This window comes from Stegostoma tigrinum, chromosome 16 (genome assembly GCF_030684315.1).
Source record: "Stegostoma tigrinum isolate sSteTig4 chromosome 16, sSteTig4.hap1, whole genome shotgun sequence".
In the NCBI taxonomy this organism is placed as follows: Eukaryota; Metazoa; Chordata; class Chondrichthyes; order Orectolobiformes; family Stegostomatidae; genus Stegostoma; species Stegostoma tigrinum.
In genome coordinates this window covers 32,718,939-32,735,037 of record NC_081369.1, presented here as the reverse complement: position 1 = coordinate 32,735,037, position 16,099 = coordinate 32,718,939, and the positions used below count along the sequence as shown (strand labels likewise).

The following is a 16,099-nucleotide window of genomic DNA, read 5'->3' as shown; positions in this document are numbered from 1 at the left end:
ATCTGAGTGCACTTGTGTCCACAACATTGGTAACTGATGGTCACTTCTGCTCTAAAAAAAAAACAAACCCACAAAATGGAAAGAGGTAACATATATTGCAAGTAATAAACCACATCAAGGAATTCAGTATGGTCTACCATTTTACACATCAATGCATTAACACTCACATTGAACAAAAAAATCTATGTACAAAGGTATACTTTGCCATGCAAAAGTTTATTAAAATGAGACAAATGCACAACACAATTCTACAAATGCTGATAAAGGATTGATTTCCAGTGAACACTTTTACAAAGACTTAAAGTTGTACACAAAATACGATATTTGCTTGAGAAGACAACTGTAGCAGTTGTTTTTCTAATTTATTCATTATGTCAAAATAAACACAGCTTAAGTGTAAGGAGAATAAATTCAAAGTATCATCCTTGTAACTTGCTTTATGGGCAAATTAACAAAACCTAAAATGGCTAGAAAAATGTTGCATTGTAGAAGTTTTATAAAATCAGTTTCACATTCCGATTTCTTTTGCTGAAAACATTTAACCTAATGTACAAAAAAAATCACAATTCTTAAAAGATGTTTTAACAAGAAATCAAACAGGACTTTGTGTAAACCTGGACTGTGCAAAGATCCTGTTTCATTCACAAAGTATGAAACCAACAAGTACTGAAAAACATTCATTTTTTCTGCTGCATCCTGGCAGCTTTAAATTTTGAAACTTTCTTCAGAAGTTCTTGTGAAGTTTCAAGAGAATTTTCCTCCTCAGAGACTTTCTTTTCAGGAATTGTAGGTAGAACTGGATGAGCAATAGTGGGATATGGCATTAACGTAGGCGAGATAGGTTCTTTTTCCACCACAGTGCCTGAAAATGCCTATTAAAAGCAAGAAATAATATGTAATATTCTTACAACTAAAAAGATTTTAATTAAGATGTGAAATAGTTATTCCAGCTCCCAATAACCTGTAACTGAAGAACCAACTATTCAAGCTACTATGAGCATCAATTTTCTGATCATAGATGTTAGATGACATGAGAAAAGAAATAAACAGCCGTTTGGTAACAAAACTTGGGTACTGCTGAAAACAGAAATTTTGTCAGGGGGGTTTCTGTCTTGTATTTAATCAGGACAATTCACAAGCAACACCTAAGTATAAGGAAAATGACACTTGTACTTAGAAGAGTGCTTATTGGTTAGTAAGTGGTCTCTGACTCTCAGCTTGGTGCAGTTAAGTGTACAGGAAACTACATTTATTAATACACAGGGATCTGTTCTTTTTAGGCAGAAAACCCATGTACATACTGCACCTGTTTCAATGCAACAAACAGTTAACAGTCATTATCTGCTTCATTTAATGTAATGCTTTGATCAGACTTGCCTTGCTAAAATGTAAACAAAACTTGGTAGTTAACTGTTGAACGTGAACTGGTGCATTTTCCATGGCAATGCCTCTACTGAGTTCATTTCTAACCAATCAGCACTCTTCTCTCACACTAGAACTATTGTAATGCTTTGTGTATCTTTTGCAAGTTGCCTTGATGAAAGCCAGATGAAAAGCTTCAACAAAATGTGTTTTCTTTCTGGATAGGAAATAATTGTACAGGTAATAGATATGAAATTGTACATGTGATCTTTGACCCTAATCTGTCTGCAGCCAGAAAATTTACATTTGAGTTGGAGGCAACTTTTTGAAATATGTTTATTACAAAAAACAACATTTTGGCCATCCTTAAGTTGGCAGTACAATTTTCATCATTCACTTTATTGTAAAACGACTTGCAGAAAGAACCAAACATTATGGTTGCTAGTGGGCATCTGATTCCCTACCAGTTTTATATCTAGTAGCATCACTTTTCTACATGGACTTTCTCCAGACATTGGATAAAGCACAGGCATTAGCAGGACTGTTAAAATTTCATTTATTTTAGAACACGCAGTTGCTTTTAAGTTTAAAAACTACCCCCAAAATAGCTGGGGTGGGTTCCACCATTGGCATTGGGAGAACCACTTCAAGTGGCCAGGTGCAGAGATGTGCTCCTCAGCTTCTTACAGATTAGAAATGTCCCAGGCTTGATCACAAGATCTGAGCACAAATATGATAGGGATTACTTTCAAAACCTTGAACTATACAGTTTAACTGAAGATTACTATCCAGTAAAGAAAGAAAAAAAGAAACTACCCAATAGTGACCGTCAAAGTTAATGCAATTAATGCTCATATGAAGAGTGAGCTACTTGAGCAACAAGCACTCATGAGGTTTACCGCTTCTTTTCCTCAACTGTGTGTTCATAAGATCACCGACATGCTTTAATCTTGCATGCAACATTCATTTCTAAACTTGTAACCATGATCACTAGAATTACAGGCAGCTACAAGATAGAAGCAGGCCATTCAGCCTATTGTAATGAGTAATGCAGAAGATACTCAATCTGCCGTCAAAACCATTTCAGGTAGTACCTCTGAAGTCCAAATAATTTGTTACCCAATTTGTTTAGTTTTCCGTCAACTCTTGTTCTTTCACTTAATAACTTTAAACATGTAGCTTCTGGTTACTAATTTGATGAACAGGCAACAGCTTCTCTTTATCAAACACCTTCATAATTTTGAAAGTCTTCAGTAAATTTCCTCTTGACTTTGCCTACTGTAAGAAAAACCTTAGTTAATTATCCTCTTAACTACCTCCCTGGTAAAATTCCAGAAAGTGTCTCTGTATCTTCCACAAGATCTCAACATCCTTCCGAAGTACAGTACCCAGAAATTGACAACATGCTAGCTAGGACCTAAGCAGTATTTTATAAATGGTAAACATAAGTGCTTTGTTCTGATACTCCATTGCAGCCAAGAAACCAAAGATTCCAAATTGCTTTATAACAATCCGCTTGAACCAGCTTTTAAATATTTTATTCAAGACAAATTTTGCAATAAACCAGTACATGGTGTATAGCCTTTGCCAAAAACAAGTGAAAGTATGAATTAAGTTGCAGGCAGAAGGTTAAAGCAGAGTTTTTGTTTTCGTCAATCCTTCATGGAGTGTGGTCCAGTGTTTGTAGCCTATCCCTAATTATCCGTGAACCAACAGGTTCACTTAGCTATTTCAGGAGTCAGGTATAGGCTAAGTTGTTAAGGATGGCTGATATCTTTTCCTAAAAGGTCAACAGGAAACCAGATGTATTTTACAACAAGTGATGAAAGTTTCACTGTCATCATTACAGGCTATTCTAGATTGTTCCTTTGAATTAAAATACAAACAGATTAGATTAGATTAGACTACGTACAGTGTGGAAACAGGCCCTTTGGCCCAACAAGTCCACATCGCCCTTGAAGTATCCCACCCAGATGCATCCCCTATAACCCACACACCCCTGAACACTACAGGAAATTTAGCATGACCGATCCACCTAGCCTGCACATCTTTGGACTGTGGGGGGCAACCAGAGCACCCGGAGGAAACCCACGCAGACACGGGGAGAATGTGCAAACTCTACACAGACAGTCGCCCAAGGCTGGAATCGAAGCCGGGTCCCTGGCACTGTGAGGCTGCAGTGCTAACCACAGACCCACTGTGCCGCCATAGATGCCATAATGGAATATAAACTCTTACTCCACCAGCATTAATCTGGGCTCTGGAACATTAGTTCAATGACATGAACACTACCATATCATATCCTCATGAATAAGTTGGTCCTTCAAAAAAGTCTAAAATCAAACCAAAATGCAAAACAAGCATCACCTCTTACCTCAAAGGAGCTAGGCCAAGGGAGAGGTTTACTAGAAATATTTTCTTCCTCCTCCAAAATGCTGCATTCACTAGCATCACTGTGTATTGCTTCTTCATGACTTAGAGATCGTAACGTACACCGTCTGTCTTCAAATTCTGTCGTGCTACTCTCACTCGTATCACTGCATACACTGTTCTCTCGACTGCGTGACTTCAAAATTGATTTACGAGGAACGTATTCTCCATTTACAACATCAACAAACAATCTACAACAAATACAGGAAAACATAACCAAGCTTATGATACATCAAGTGGCATTCTAAATTGAGAAAAATTAGGCTAAAATGAGAACTTGGCAAGTACCTGTAAATATCTGCAGGAGTTCTGATATTTGGCAGCTCTGGAGTGGTGTTTCCATTGCCAGTGCTATTTTTCCTTTTTCGCTTGGCCTGTTCCTTCTTTTCACTGAATTTTAAGGTTGTGTTCTTGCCAGTATTTATTCTTACCTGAAAATGTACAGATTCAAAGACATGAGAAATAACAGTTAAAAAACTCTCAAAATATAAAATAACAAATATTTTCATATGAAAGTACAATATTTGATGTTTTCATTGAAATATTAAACACATCTGAAAATATTATGCTGATACTTGCAAGGAGAAACTGTATACAACAGCATTTTCATTGTCTTAAAAATAACAAAGTTAGAACAATCCTCAAAGTAATGTTATTTAACAACAGGTCTCTGACCACAATTGCAAGCAGAATTTTTAACTGGCTTTATTTCAGGATGAGCACCATAAACACTTGTGGACTTTTATACTTTCATATTTTCAAGGTTTCTGTTTTCACTTTTCCGGCCAGAGTTAAAGTCACATAATACATAATTGCACAGAAACTAGAAAGTAATAGTTTACAAATTTAGGGAACGCATGCGGACATGGATTAAGAGTACATAAAGTATTGGCAAAATTTGCACAAATTTTGAACTTCTGTTTCAGATATGCTCATGCTTTTGACAGAAGAAACATCATCAGATCTGGGAGCAGAGATTTTATCAGGTAACTGAAATGTCAACTGTTGTAAAATTAGAAATAAAGCACAACTTATATCTGAAAAGGAATTAAGAGAAGTAGTACTAAAAGGGCTTTGAAGAGTGGGGAGGAAACAGGGTAGTGGGATTAGATTAGATAATTCTGCTGCAAAGCTACCTTTTGCAGAATCCCAACCGATGGAAAGGTATCATCTGGTGCTGAAAGTACTAGCATTTCTTTCCACTGAACTAAGTAAATATTATAATTCACCAGTCACATTCTCCTAAGCTTCCAATTTGTTGCCCTTTGAAATAATGCATGGACAGCCGAACTGACCATTTTCCACCTATTCTCGGAAGGTCCAAATATTCATCTGATGCTACGTTATTAAAGCATAGCAGGGGCCAGTGAGTATGTAGGGAGCTGCTGCATTCCAGTGATCACTTAAATGTTAACCACAGTGCCATATTAAAGAATATTTATATTAATGGCACAAATTCCACAAAATGTGAAATATTGCCGATTTTCCCTTAAAATAAACCATTCTTATATAAAGAATGCCGATTGCGATATCTTAAGTTTTTAAAAAATTTGTAAAGTTGTTACTCAATCAACAATTACACGATTAAAAATGTTTGGTTCTTGTGCTGTAACATTTTCAATAACAAGGAAAAACCTGTGTGTCAAAAAATATTGTGAAACTCTGAAGGGTCTAGACCTGAAACGTCAGCTTTCCTGCTCGGCCTGCTGTGTTCATCCAACTCTACACCCTGTTATCTGTGAAACAGATTCATGCTTTTGAGATCAACTGTTGTGTTAAGCTGTTGGATATATTGCTCAGGAAGTTCATTTTCAATTTGGTATGATTCTAGTGCTGAATACCAAGTTGTCTCAGAGTAAATTGCAACAAACACACACCAAATAGGAGTCTTATTTTACGTATAACTCTGCTCTATTTCATAATTATTTCAAATTACTAACCTTATAAATAGCATAAAAATGAGAAATTAAATTAATATTTAATGAGGCCTTTAGGAATGAATGTTACAGGAATTAATTTAGTCTCATTTGGGCTTCTGGAAAGGTCTCATCCAAAGGCTTTAAAAGCACAAAAATACTAACTCTCTTTGGTTCCACTGTGTGTAGGAAGTGTATAGTTGGGACACTCTCATCATCTCTGGTGACTTCCTCATCATCATTTCTGGTAACTTCCTCATCGTCGTCCTCTTGATTGTGCTTATGGTCCAGGCCATTAACATGGCCAATAGTTGGACTCAATTCTGACGTTTCTTCAGAATCATCATTTTCGTGAACAGCAAGAAGATCCTTCCAATCAGGCTTCTCACCTATGTTGACCTTTATGTTTTTGTCTTTCTCTTCTTCAGAGGAACTACTTTCTTCAGTATTTCCATCAGCGGAGTCAGACATTCTGATGTAAAAATAATCACAGATTACAACAGTAATAGCTGACGTGTTCTATTGAGTTAATTTATTCAAAGCTTTTGACACAGTATTGCAGTTAGCGAATACAAACATGTGCCTAGAATGACAATACGCAAACACACACATGCAGGAAACTGTTACCTGCTTAGAATTCCTAATGCACCAATAATCTAAAAAGTACAAACTCAACTGTGGTTTATTGATCTTCAATCTCAAAGCAAATTAGACAGCAGTGAAACACAAGCCTTTATCTACAGTATAACTAAATGAATCATTGTCACTTTTTGCATTAAGGTATCTCCACTACAGTAGACTCTGGTCAGGAAATTGAACATCCCACTTGGCAATTCCATTGTACCTGGATGGCTCCAACAAAATGAAATAGAACAGTTACTCAAAGTCTGCCTTCTGCAGAAACCTGTATCCTGTTGATTTGACACCCTAAGATCACACTTGCCTTGTGTACTTAGAGCTTCACAGCGGTTATAGAAATGGCTGTAAATTTCAGAATTCTGAAGCTGACTGCTGTGAAAAGGGGTTGTGGCTTGCCTTCTTCTGATAGTTCTATACCTGCGAAGAACTATCAAGGATGGAAGTACAGCTCTGCATTTCTGAGGTGTCCTGACTGGTTTTCCTTTCAAAGATGAAGAATACTGTCTTTCGTAAAAGAAAAGGTCCACACTGGCAACTTACTGCACGAGACTGTTGTATCCCAGGCAGCCTGGGCAAATGTGTTTAATCCCTAAATGTTGGAAAGTTTGCTAATCCATAATTTTTGAATTGTGTTAACATTAAAACTAATTGTCCTTTAAGTTAGAATGCTTTCATACCCCTTACTGAACAATTATGATTCATTTCATTAAACCTCATTTCATGCTCAACTATTTCAATTTTTTGGAAACAAAGAATCAAGAGTTTGAGGGATGAATTAGAAATGTAGAATTAAGGTAATACATGAATGAGCATTTAATCAGTTGCGTAGAGCTTTGAGAAACTGTGCAACATGTTCTAGTTGACATTTTATGTTCTTGTATTTCTAATCATCAGTTTTCATGAAATGATTCACTTTAATAGGATTTAAATTCACTTTACTCTATAAACAATATAGCATTTCTATTGCTAATTTCATTCTGCAACATGACAATCACATAACAATGACGTCACTAAAATTTAATAAATGACATTCACTTTTTACAGAACAGGCTTCAATTAAAAAGTTAAAAAAACTTTCAATGACTGACCCTATAATTGTGTAGTCTTTTTCGACTGTTGCTGAGAAGGAACTACATTTGGTTGATTAGATATAGAGAAGTTGAGAAGAGTCAAATGTGATTCAAAATGTATCCATAACATTAAAAATTGTGAATGATTATAAATACCAAGAAAAGGGAAAGTGATCAGCTGAACTTGAGCAGTTTGAAAGCCAAAACTGAAATGAAATACTATCAATTGTTCTGAAAGCTTGATAGTAAAAAATGTAGGAAACCATCATTTAAACCTTGTAAGTCACTTGATCAAAATAACGTGTTGAAATCAAAAGTTTAGGTGAGTGGAAGTTTAGCGTTTGTATTTGAAATAATTAATACTTCAACTGTTTCCAGTGCAAACTCTTCTAAATGAGTACATACATCTGTTCAAGAGTAAAAGATGAAATGACAATCTTCACTGTAATTTCTAGAAACTTAGTCAATTTCATAAACCACAATACCAAAAATTCAAAGGACCTGAAATATGAAATTTGACCAATTTTATTCAAACTGCAAATTTCTCTTTTTTATTTCACATAATACGCAACCAAGTTCTTTTCTAAAAGCAAATTTTTTCTCTGCTAACTTGGATAACTGTGGAAACATGATAAAATTTTAAACAGGATTACAATTTTTCTTCTAGTCAATTACATGCTAAAACAAGTAGTATTACATCACAATGCACTAGTTTTTCAACAATAATTTTAGTCATAATTTTACAATATTTGCAGTGTTCCTGTGTGCAGTGGAATATAGACTCCCGTTAGAATAGCAGAATGCAGGTTGACATTTGAGACTCTCCACTCTGAGTTGTCCATTGGTTACATCAGACGAATATTGACTAAAAGACTGTCAGTTTCCCATGATGCGCGAGAGAAAAACATAGCTAATTTGAGGCTTTTCTTGTGTAGTTTCTTGTGGCTGGTTCCAGAATTCAAAGGGCCTAGCAACAGATTGCACATTGCAGGCAAAGACATCTTTCGGTGGAAGGAAAGAGCAGTGTGGAATTTAATCAGACGGTAATTTTAATTAATAATATGATAGATCATGGTTGCTTTGAGAATTTAAACTGAAGTGTCACTACAGCTTAAACATTAGTCTACAAACATATAAGGCCTTCGTTGCTATAGAAATAGAATGAGGGAAAAGTTGCTACTCAAGTCAAAGGAAACATGGATATTTTCACTTGACTACCACAAATGTTTTTCAGCTTTCTCAAAGTATTTGTAGCGTGGAAACCTTGGAACCAAACTAAATAAATAATGGAATCTTGATTTGTCCAGCTGAATGGTCATTTTTTTGAGCGTTTTTAAAATATGCCATTTTCCTCACTTTTGTTGCAATTTCTGGCCTGCAGAAAATAACTTTGCAAATTACGTATGCAGATGTCCAACTGGACTTTTTGATTGTGATCTTAATTCCAATTACATTGCAATACTTGAAGAAATCAGTGTGGAATGCCCTGTCTAGCAACTGACACCAAAAGATGGACAATAACTAGTACAAATAAAATGGAAACTGATATAACAGCAGTCATACGTTCAGACCTTGAATCTAATACAGTGTACAACAAATTGGTATAGACCAGCTTTTGTTCACAGACTAACCTTGAGTTCAAACCAGAATTCCTCCAATCCCAACAAAACTTGTATTTAAGTGAGGAAGTTTAATGTAATGTAATAAAATTTCCCAAGGGCTTCACAAAATCCTTCTAATTGAGTCTCTCAGGCCCACATTAGAGCAGACTGGTCAAAGAAATAGGCTTCATAGAGCAGCTTAAAGGAGAAAAGACAGGAAAGAAGATGGAGAGGCTTAGTGTTGTTCAGATGCAAGGCATTTGAAGGCTCAGCCCAAAGTGGAGCAACCAAAACTGGCAATTTAATGAAGTTCCAATATCTGAAATCTGAGAGGCTAGAGGAGATTACAGAAATGGAGGTGTTGCCTGACTTGGAAACAATACAAGTCAGCAGAGAACCATTAAGTCTCCTGCACCTAAGTACACAAACAGCAGAGTTCCTGATGGCCTCAAGCAGGAGGTAGAAAATGGTCTCCATGCTTAGATATTTGAAAAACACTATCTTGTTTTTGAGGCAGATTTGAGCACTTTCATAAGGAATTAGATAAACACCTGAAAGGAATGTAATTGTGGGCTAAAGGAAATAGGTGGGGAATGAAACATCTACTACAGTGTCTCAATGCCAGCGTTCAAAGAGCAAAGTGCCAAATGCTCTGAGCTTTAACCAATGATTTTTGGTTAAAGGCTCTTTATGTTACTTTCAGTGGTTCAGTTCAGCAATAAAAACCTTTGGTTTTGGTGAAGGTGGCAAAATCAAATGAGTAGTGAGGGCAGGGTAGATTCTCATGAAAATCTCTCACCAGTTGTTTCTTTCTGCCATGAATGCTATTTCAACTTTTTTAAAAAAAATCAACTATGCCCTCTTGTTCTTAAAGGACTGTTAAGCATTTCTCAGCAACAGTTGTCAACTCCCTTTCCGTCTGATCATTCCCCTCCATTCAAAAGAGAGACAGTAAAATACACACACTTGCATTTCCATAGCTTACAATACAGTCACAAATTTTGTAGCACAGACCTTGCATATTTCAAAAACTCTCCCCACTGAAGTCCCAGACCAAACGTCCATCTGTTCCTGCCACTACATCAAAAGATGTAGGGCTGCTTCCCCAAAACCTAGCCATGTGATTCTACATGTAACACTTGCAACCCACCTGCATTCTCAAGCATCTTCCCCAACATCTTCCTCTGTATCCTGAGCTTTCAAAATGTTCAAGGAAAAATTAGCTTTATATTTAAGCATAATGATTAACACTTTCATAAAATGCAAACTGTTTGTCCTGAAAATACTTGTAACAAATAATGCTGTACAACAAATTACATTGCACATCTATAATCCTGTTGTAACAAATATGCAATGCTCATCTGACAATGACACCAATAGCATGAACGACCCACTAACAAGATTCACGTTTAGTAGTTAGTCTATATCAGATTCCCATTTGATAGAAATGAAAAGTTGGCAGCTGCATTTCTTTCCCAAAACAGCAGACATTCGAGCAAGTTAAGCCACGAGTCATAATACAACAAAGCAACTCAGCATTCCAGGAGACCGGGTTACATGGGAAATATTTGGTATCACCAATCTTGTTTCACAAGATAAAATCAAAATACATAAACAAATATTATAACATAGGTCTGAGTAAAAATGTTGCCACTATTATCTAAGCACTGAATGAATTACCTATAAATTTCATCCTGCATCTCTTCCTGCTGTTCCAGCTCATCAAGCCTGGCCCACAACTCCTCCTCGGTTAAGATGCTTGATTTGCGGTCACCACCACCAACACCACTCTCCAATTCTGACACAAAAACCTCTTTTGGTTTGGGATTTTCTTTAGGTTTATGAGCTTTTCTGTGTTTCCCTGTTATTTAATGATTTTAAAATTTTAATTTTTATCACCGAATTTTAAGTGACAAATATTTACTTAAAAACAGTAAATGCTTCTTCACTGTAACAATCCATCAATTGCTTTTTAAGCACCATTAAAAATTCAATGATTTGTGGTTGTACAGACTTTGAAACCACGTTTATATGAAAAAAAATAAACATTCAACAAAGGAAAATTCACACAGGCTTGTACTCAGTTCTGTTTTAAAATTATCTAAATAGATGATCACAATCAAGGCATCAACAAAAAATATATTGGCCCAGATAGTTTGATTGCTGTCATTGCAGTATAGACTGCAATTGAGTGTAGGGACCAGGCAGAAATCCAATGCAGCTGATCTGAAGGGAATTGCTTGAGAAACTGATTGGAGAATTCCAGACACTGGAATTGCCAAAAACCCTCCAAGAACCAGAGTTGTCAGAAGGTTCCAACTTGCTTGAGCTGAATTGCTGTGAAAAGCTAGAGAATTAAAAATCTACTTCTGGTTAAGCATTAAACTGAACTTCCAACTTACCACTGACTCAGGCAGCCACATTTTCCCCATCCGATTCCAACACCTCCACACCCCATTGGATGGCCGCTCCCCTCAACCTGACCCTGCTAGATGCCACCCCACCAGTTAGAATCCTAGCCCACAACCCATCAGATCCAACAAGTCTCAAATTTCCGGGCTACTGTTGAACTATCAAAATATGCAGGAAATGATTCTACAGGTTAATTTGAAAGTGTATAAACCTTGATATAACTCTGAGCATGCATTAAAATTAAAGGATGCAAAAGTAATTACACATTAATTAGATATAGTCAGTAGTATGGTTTCTTCTCCGTTGATTTGGAAGCCCAGTATTTTCACCATTTTCAAATGAGGAATGAATGAAGCAGAAAGAGTCAATATATCTACACTTATGTGAGAAATAACAGAATGGTTAAAGAAAGAGTAGGGCCGATCAGGGATAGCATAGGGAACTTGTGTGTGGAGTCTGAGGAGGTAGGGGAAGCCCTAAATGAGTTTTTTGCTTCTGTCTTTACAAAAGAAACAAACTTTGTAGTGAATGAAATCTTTAAAGAGCAGGTGTGCATGCTGGAATGGATAGAGGAAGCTGATGTGCTGAAAATCTCGTCAAACATTAAGATTGACAAGTCACCAGGCCCGGACCAGATTTGTCCTCGGCTGCTTTGGAAAATGAGAAATGCAACTGCTTTGCCATTTGCGAAGATCTTTGCATCCTCGCTCTCCACTGGAGTCGTACCTGAGGACTAGAGAGAGGCAAATGTAATTCCTCTCTTCAAGAAAGGAAATAGGGAAATCCCCAGCAATTACAGACCAGTAAGTCTCACGTCTGTCGTCTGCAAGGTGTTAGAAAGGATTCTGAGGGATACGATTTATGACCATCTGGAAGAGCATGGCTTGATTAAATGCAGTCAACACGGCTTTAAGGGGGGCAGGTCATGTGTCACAAACCTTATCGAGTTCTTTGAGGATGTGACTCGAAAAGTTGATGAGGGTCGAGCTGTGGATGTGGTGTATATGGACTTCAGCAAGGCATTTGATGGAGGTTCCCCATAGTAGGCTCATTCAGAAGGTCAGGAGGAATGGGATACAGAAGAACTTAGCTGTCTGGATACAGAATTGGCTGGCCAACAGAAGACAGTGAGTGGTGGTAGAAGGAAAATATTCTGCCTGGAAGTCAGTGGTCAGTGGGGTTCCACAGGGCTCTGTCCTTGGCCCTCTACTGTTTGGAATTTTTATTAATGACTTGGATGAGGGGATTGAAGGATGGGTCAGCAAATTTGCAGACGACACGAAGGTTGGAGATGTCGTTGACAGTATAGAGGGCTGTTGTAGGCTGCAGGGGACATTGACAGGATGCAGAGATGGGCTGAGAGGTGGCAGATGGAGTTCAACATGGATAAATGCGAGGTGAAGCATTTTGGAAGGTCGAATTTGAAAGCTGAGTACAGGATTAAGGATAGGATTCTTGACAGTGTGGAGGAACAGAGGGATCTTGGTGTGCAGATACATAGATCCCTTAAAATGGCCACCCAAGTAGACAGGGTTATTAAGAAAGCATATGGTGTTTTGGCTTTCATTAACAGGGGGATTGAGTTTAAGAGTCGTGAGATCTTGTTGCAGCTCTATAAAACTTTGGTTAGAGCGCACTTGGAATACTGCGTCCAGTTCTGGTCGCCCTATGAGAGGAAAGATGTGGATGCTTTGGAGAGGGTTCAGAGGAGGTTTACCAGGATGCTGCCTGGACTGGAGGGCTTATCTTATGAAGAGAGGTTGACTGAGCTCGGACTCTTTTCATTGGAGAAAAGGAGGAGAGGGGACCTAATTGAGGTATACAAGATAATGAGAGGCATAGATAGAGTTGATAGCCAGAGACTATTTCCCAGGGCAGAAAAAGCTAACACGAGCTAACAGAGTTTTAAGCTGGTTGGAGGAAAGTATAGAGGGGATGTCAGGGGCAGGTTCTTTACACAGAGTTGAGAGAGCATGGAATGAGTTGCCAGCAGCAGTTGTGGAAGCAAGGTCATTGGGGACATTTAAGAGACTGCTGGACATGCATATGGTCACAGAAATTTGAGGGTGCGTACATGAGGATCAATGGTCGGCACAACTTCGTGGGCTGAAGGGCCTGTTCTGTGCTGTACTGTTCTATGTTCTATCTTTACTGAATGTTAGTTTAGACTTAAGGCTCTAGGGTATAGACTGATAAAATGTAACATTATTGAAAGAAAAAAAGCTATGAAGCTTGAAACCAAAATTATGCTGTGGATACAAAGTTTAAAAATCCCATTACTTAACCTTTATGGTGTGCAATTGGGCTGAATAATAAATGCTGACATAGGCAGCAATGCAGTTGGTGGGGGGGGGCGGGGGGTGGTGTTGGGAGGTTCTGCAGCAGTAGATTAAGGGTAGAAAACTCAAATTTGGAGTTGCTCCAGTTTTTAAAAATAAAGAAAATAATCATTCAGTTCATGCTGTCCAAGCATGGGATTGTAGCCATTCCCAATTTAATCTAGGTACAAGATTGAAAGTAAAATGCTTCTCCCTCATTTGAGCTTCAATTTATCATGGAAAATAAATGGCAAACAGAAATACCTTCTGAATTTAAATCTTGAGTTTCTCGCTCTTCATTCAGAATTTCCTCACGTATTTCTACAAAACCTTCATTTGCCTAATTAGAACAGAATGCAGCATATAAATTTCAGCTCGATTTGTGCCTGAAGATTTCAGGAAAATCAATAATTGTACAGAAGATTAATTGCAGTCCATTTATGTACATTTCCCTTCAGTGGCACCAACCACTACAGGTAAGCTGCAAAGAAAGACTTGTTTTTAAAAAATAGATACGCCTCTCCACACAAGGCATCAATTTTGTGGCAGCCTCCAGTCTCATCAAATGTCAGGTTGCCCTGCTGTGTTAAGAATTGCTTGATGTTGTTAAGGAGTCTCATTCTGGTATGATGATCTCCATTTCATTTTCTGAAAAGAACAGCAATATGCTGAGAAGGAACACAATGTGCTGACCTGATTGCTCCGGACTCTCTCCTCATCTAGCTGGGCTTTTAATTCCTGCTTGCCTCTTCCAATGTCCTTACGAACCATCAGCCTCCAAAGTCAGAGCCATCAGTTTCTCAGTTTTCATTGTCAATATCTGTCATTTTCAAATCTCACTTAGCATTCATTGCAAGGGGCAAAACATAAATGCATCATTACAAGGAGGCACAACTAAAGGGAGATAACAAAGTGTGAAGATGGATGAACACAGCAGGCCAAACAGCATCTCAGGAGCACAAAAAGCTGATGTTTCGGGCCTAGACCCTTCATCAGAGGGGCCCATAGCTTTTGTGCTCCTGAGATGCTGCTTGGCCTGCTGTGTTCATCCAGCTTCACACTTTGTTATCTTGGATTCTCCAGTATCTGCAGTTCACATCATCTCTGATCACAACTAAAGGGGGAGTTTTTGACAAGGAGAGATTCTTGATAAAGGAGAGACTTGCATCTGACTTGCCTTTTTTACATTGCTGCTAGCCAGTGGAGCAAGCTGAAAATGAGAACTGGTATTAATTGGACAAGGACGAGTCAATCACAACTTCCAACTTACCAAAAAGACACAACTCCCAGTAATCAAAATTTCCTACTCCAGTAAAGATGATATATAACAGTATCCATATAGGAAAACAAAAACACTGGCATATAGCTCAGGCAAGTTCTTTGCTTTTACACAAACAAAGCTTAATCAATGTGAGCATCACTTCAAGAAGGTATATCAGGAATAATATTTTCAATTCTAGCTCAAAGCAAATAATGCAACTTTCTCTTGCCTTAAACCTATGATTTGAACAGATGAATTAAAATTCAGAATTTAGCAACATCAGCTTTTGAAATAGGTGTCCTTAAGAGATTGAAAAGTACAATTCACTACATAATTGTATTAATAGTCAAACTATGTTCGGAAAGTCATACTTCATGTCTGAAGTCAGTGAAAACCTCAAACAACATGCAAAAACAAACATTTACTGGCAAAGAAAGAGCAAGATCTGTTGATGCTGGAGTCAGAGATAAAGTGTGGAGCTGGAAGAAAACAGCAGGCCAGGCAGCATCAGAGGAGCAGGAACATCAACATATATCGACAAAGTCTTGAACTAAAGCAATTAAGCTACACAAGAAAATAAAATTGTTGCCTTCCCAAATATGATTGAAGGAGGGGTTCCGGACACAACTCTGTACAGTTCCACGCAGAATATGTAATAATTTGTGCATCTTCAGAACTATTCATTTTTAGATTACATCACACATCAGAAAATTAATACCTTTAAATGATAACATTAAAAATAATAAGATGTATCCGCAGTCCTTTGAGAGCCACCTCAATCAAAACTCTTTGCTCATTTGTTTATTTTTCAACACAAAACTTTGCAGAGCATTAGTAAAAGGAGCCATAAAATGGTCAAAGCACATACATTTTTAATCCCATTATTTAGATTATGTCATTCCACACTCCAGCCTCAAATCTGTTCCCCTATGTTTTGGTGTTTTCGGATTCAGGATCTCTTCAGCTGTTTTTAAATTCACATTCGTCATCCAACAGTCCAAAAAGTCCACTTGTCCTTACAGTTACAAGTTACTCAATATCAAAGTCACTTCTTGATCATAAAATTGTTTGCAAGTCTCATTTATACTTT

At 37.5% G+C, this 16,099-nt stretch overlaps 1 protein-coding gene across 1 annotated transcript in view; it reads right to left on the bottom strand.

The window, feature by feature from the left end:
• Window positions 1-233: 233 nt before the first annotated feature.
• uri1 (URI1 prefoldin like chaperone) overlaps window positions 234-16,099 on the bottom strand; it is a 46,040-nt gene continuing 30,174 nt past the window's right edge. Inside the window, exons 6-11 of the mRNA XM_048546829.2 lie at window positions 14,013-14,088; window positions 10,699-10,879; window positions 5,874-6,180; window positions 4,081-4,223; window positions 3,737-3,983; window positions 234-872 (exon numbers count right to left, since the gene is read on the bottom strand). Coding sequence (XP_048402786.1) covers window positions 678-872; window positions 3,737-3,983; window positions 4,081-4,223; window positions 5,874-6,180; window positions 10,699-10,879; window positions 14,013-14,088 — 1,149 coding nt within the window. The 3' untranslated portion in view covers window positions 234-677. The remainder of the gene's footprint in view (window positions 873-3,736; window positions 3,984-4,080; window positions 4,224-5,873; window positions 6,181-10,698; window positions 10,880-14,012; window positions 14,089-16,099) is intronic.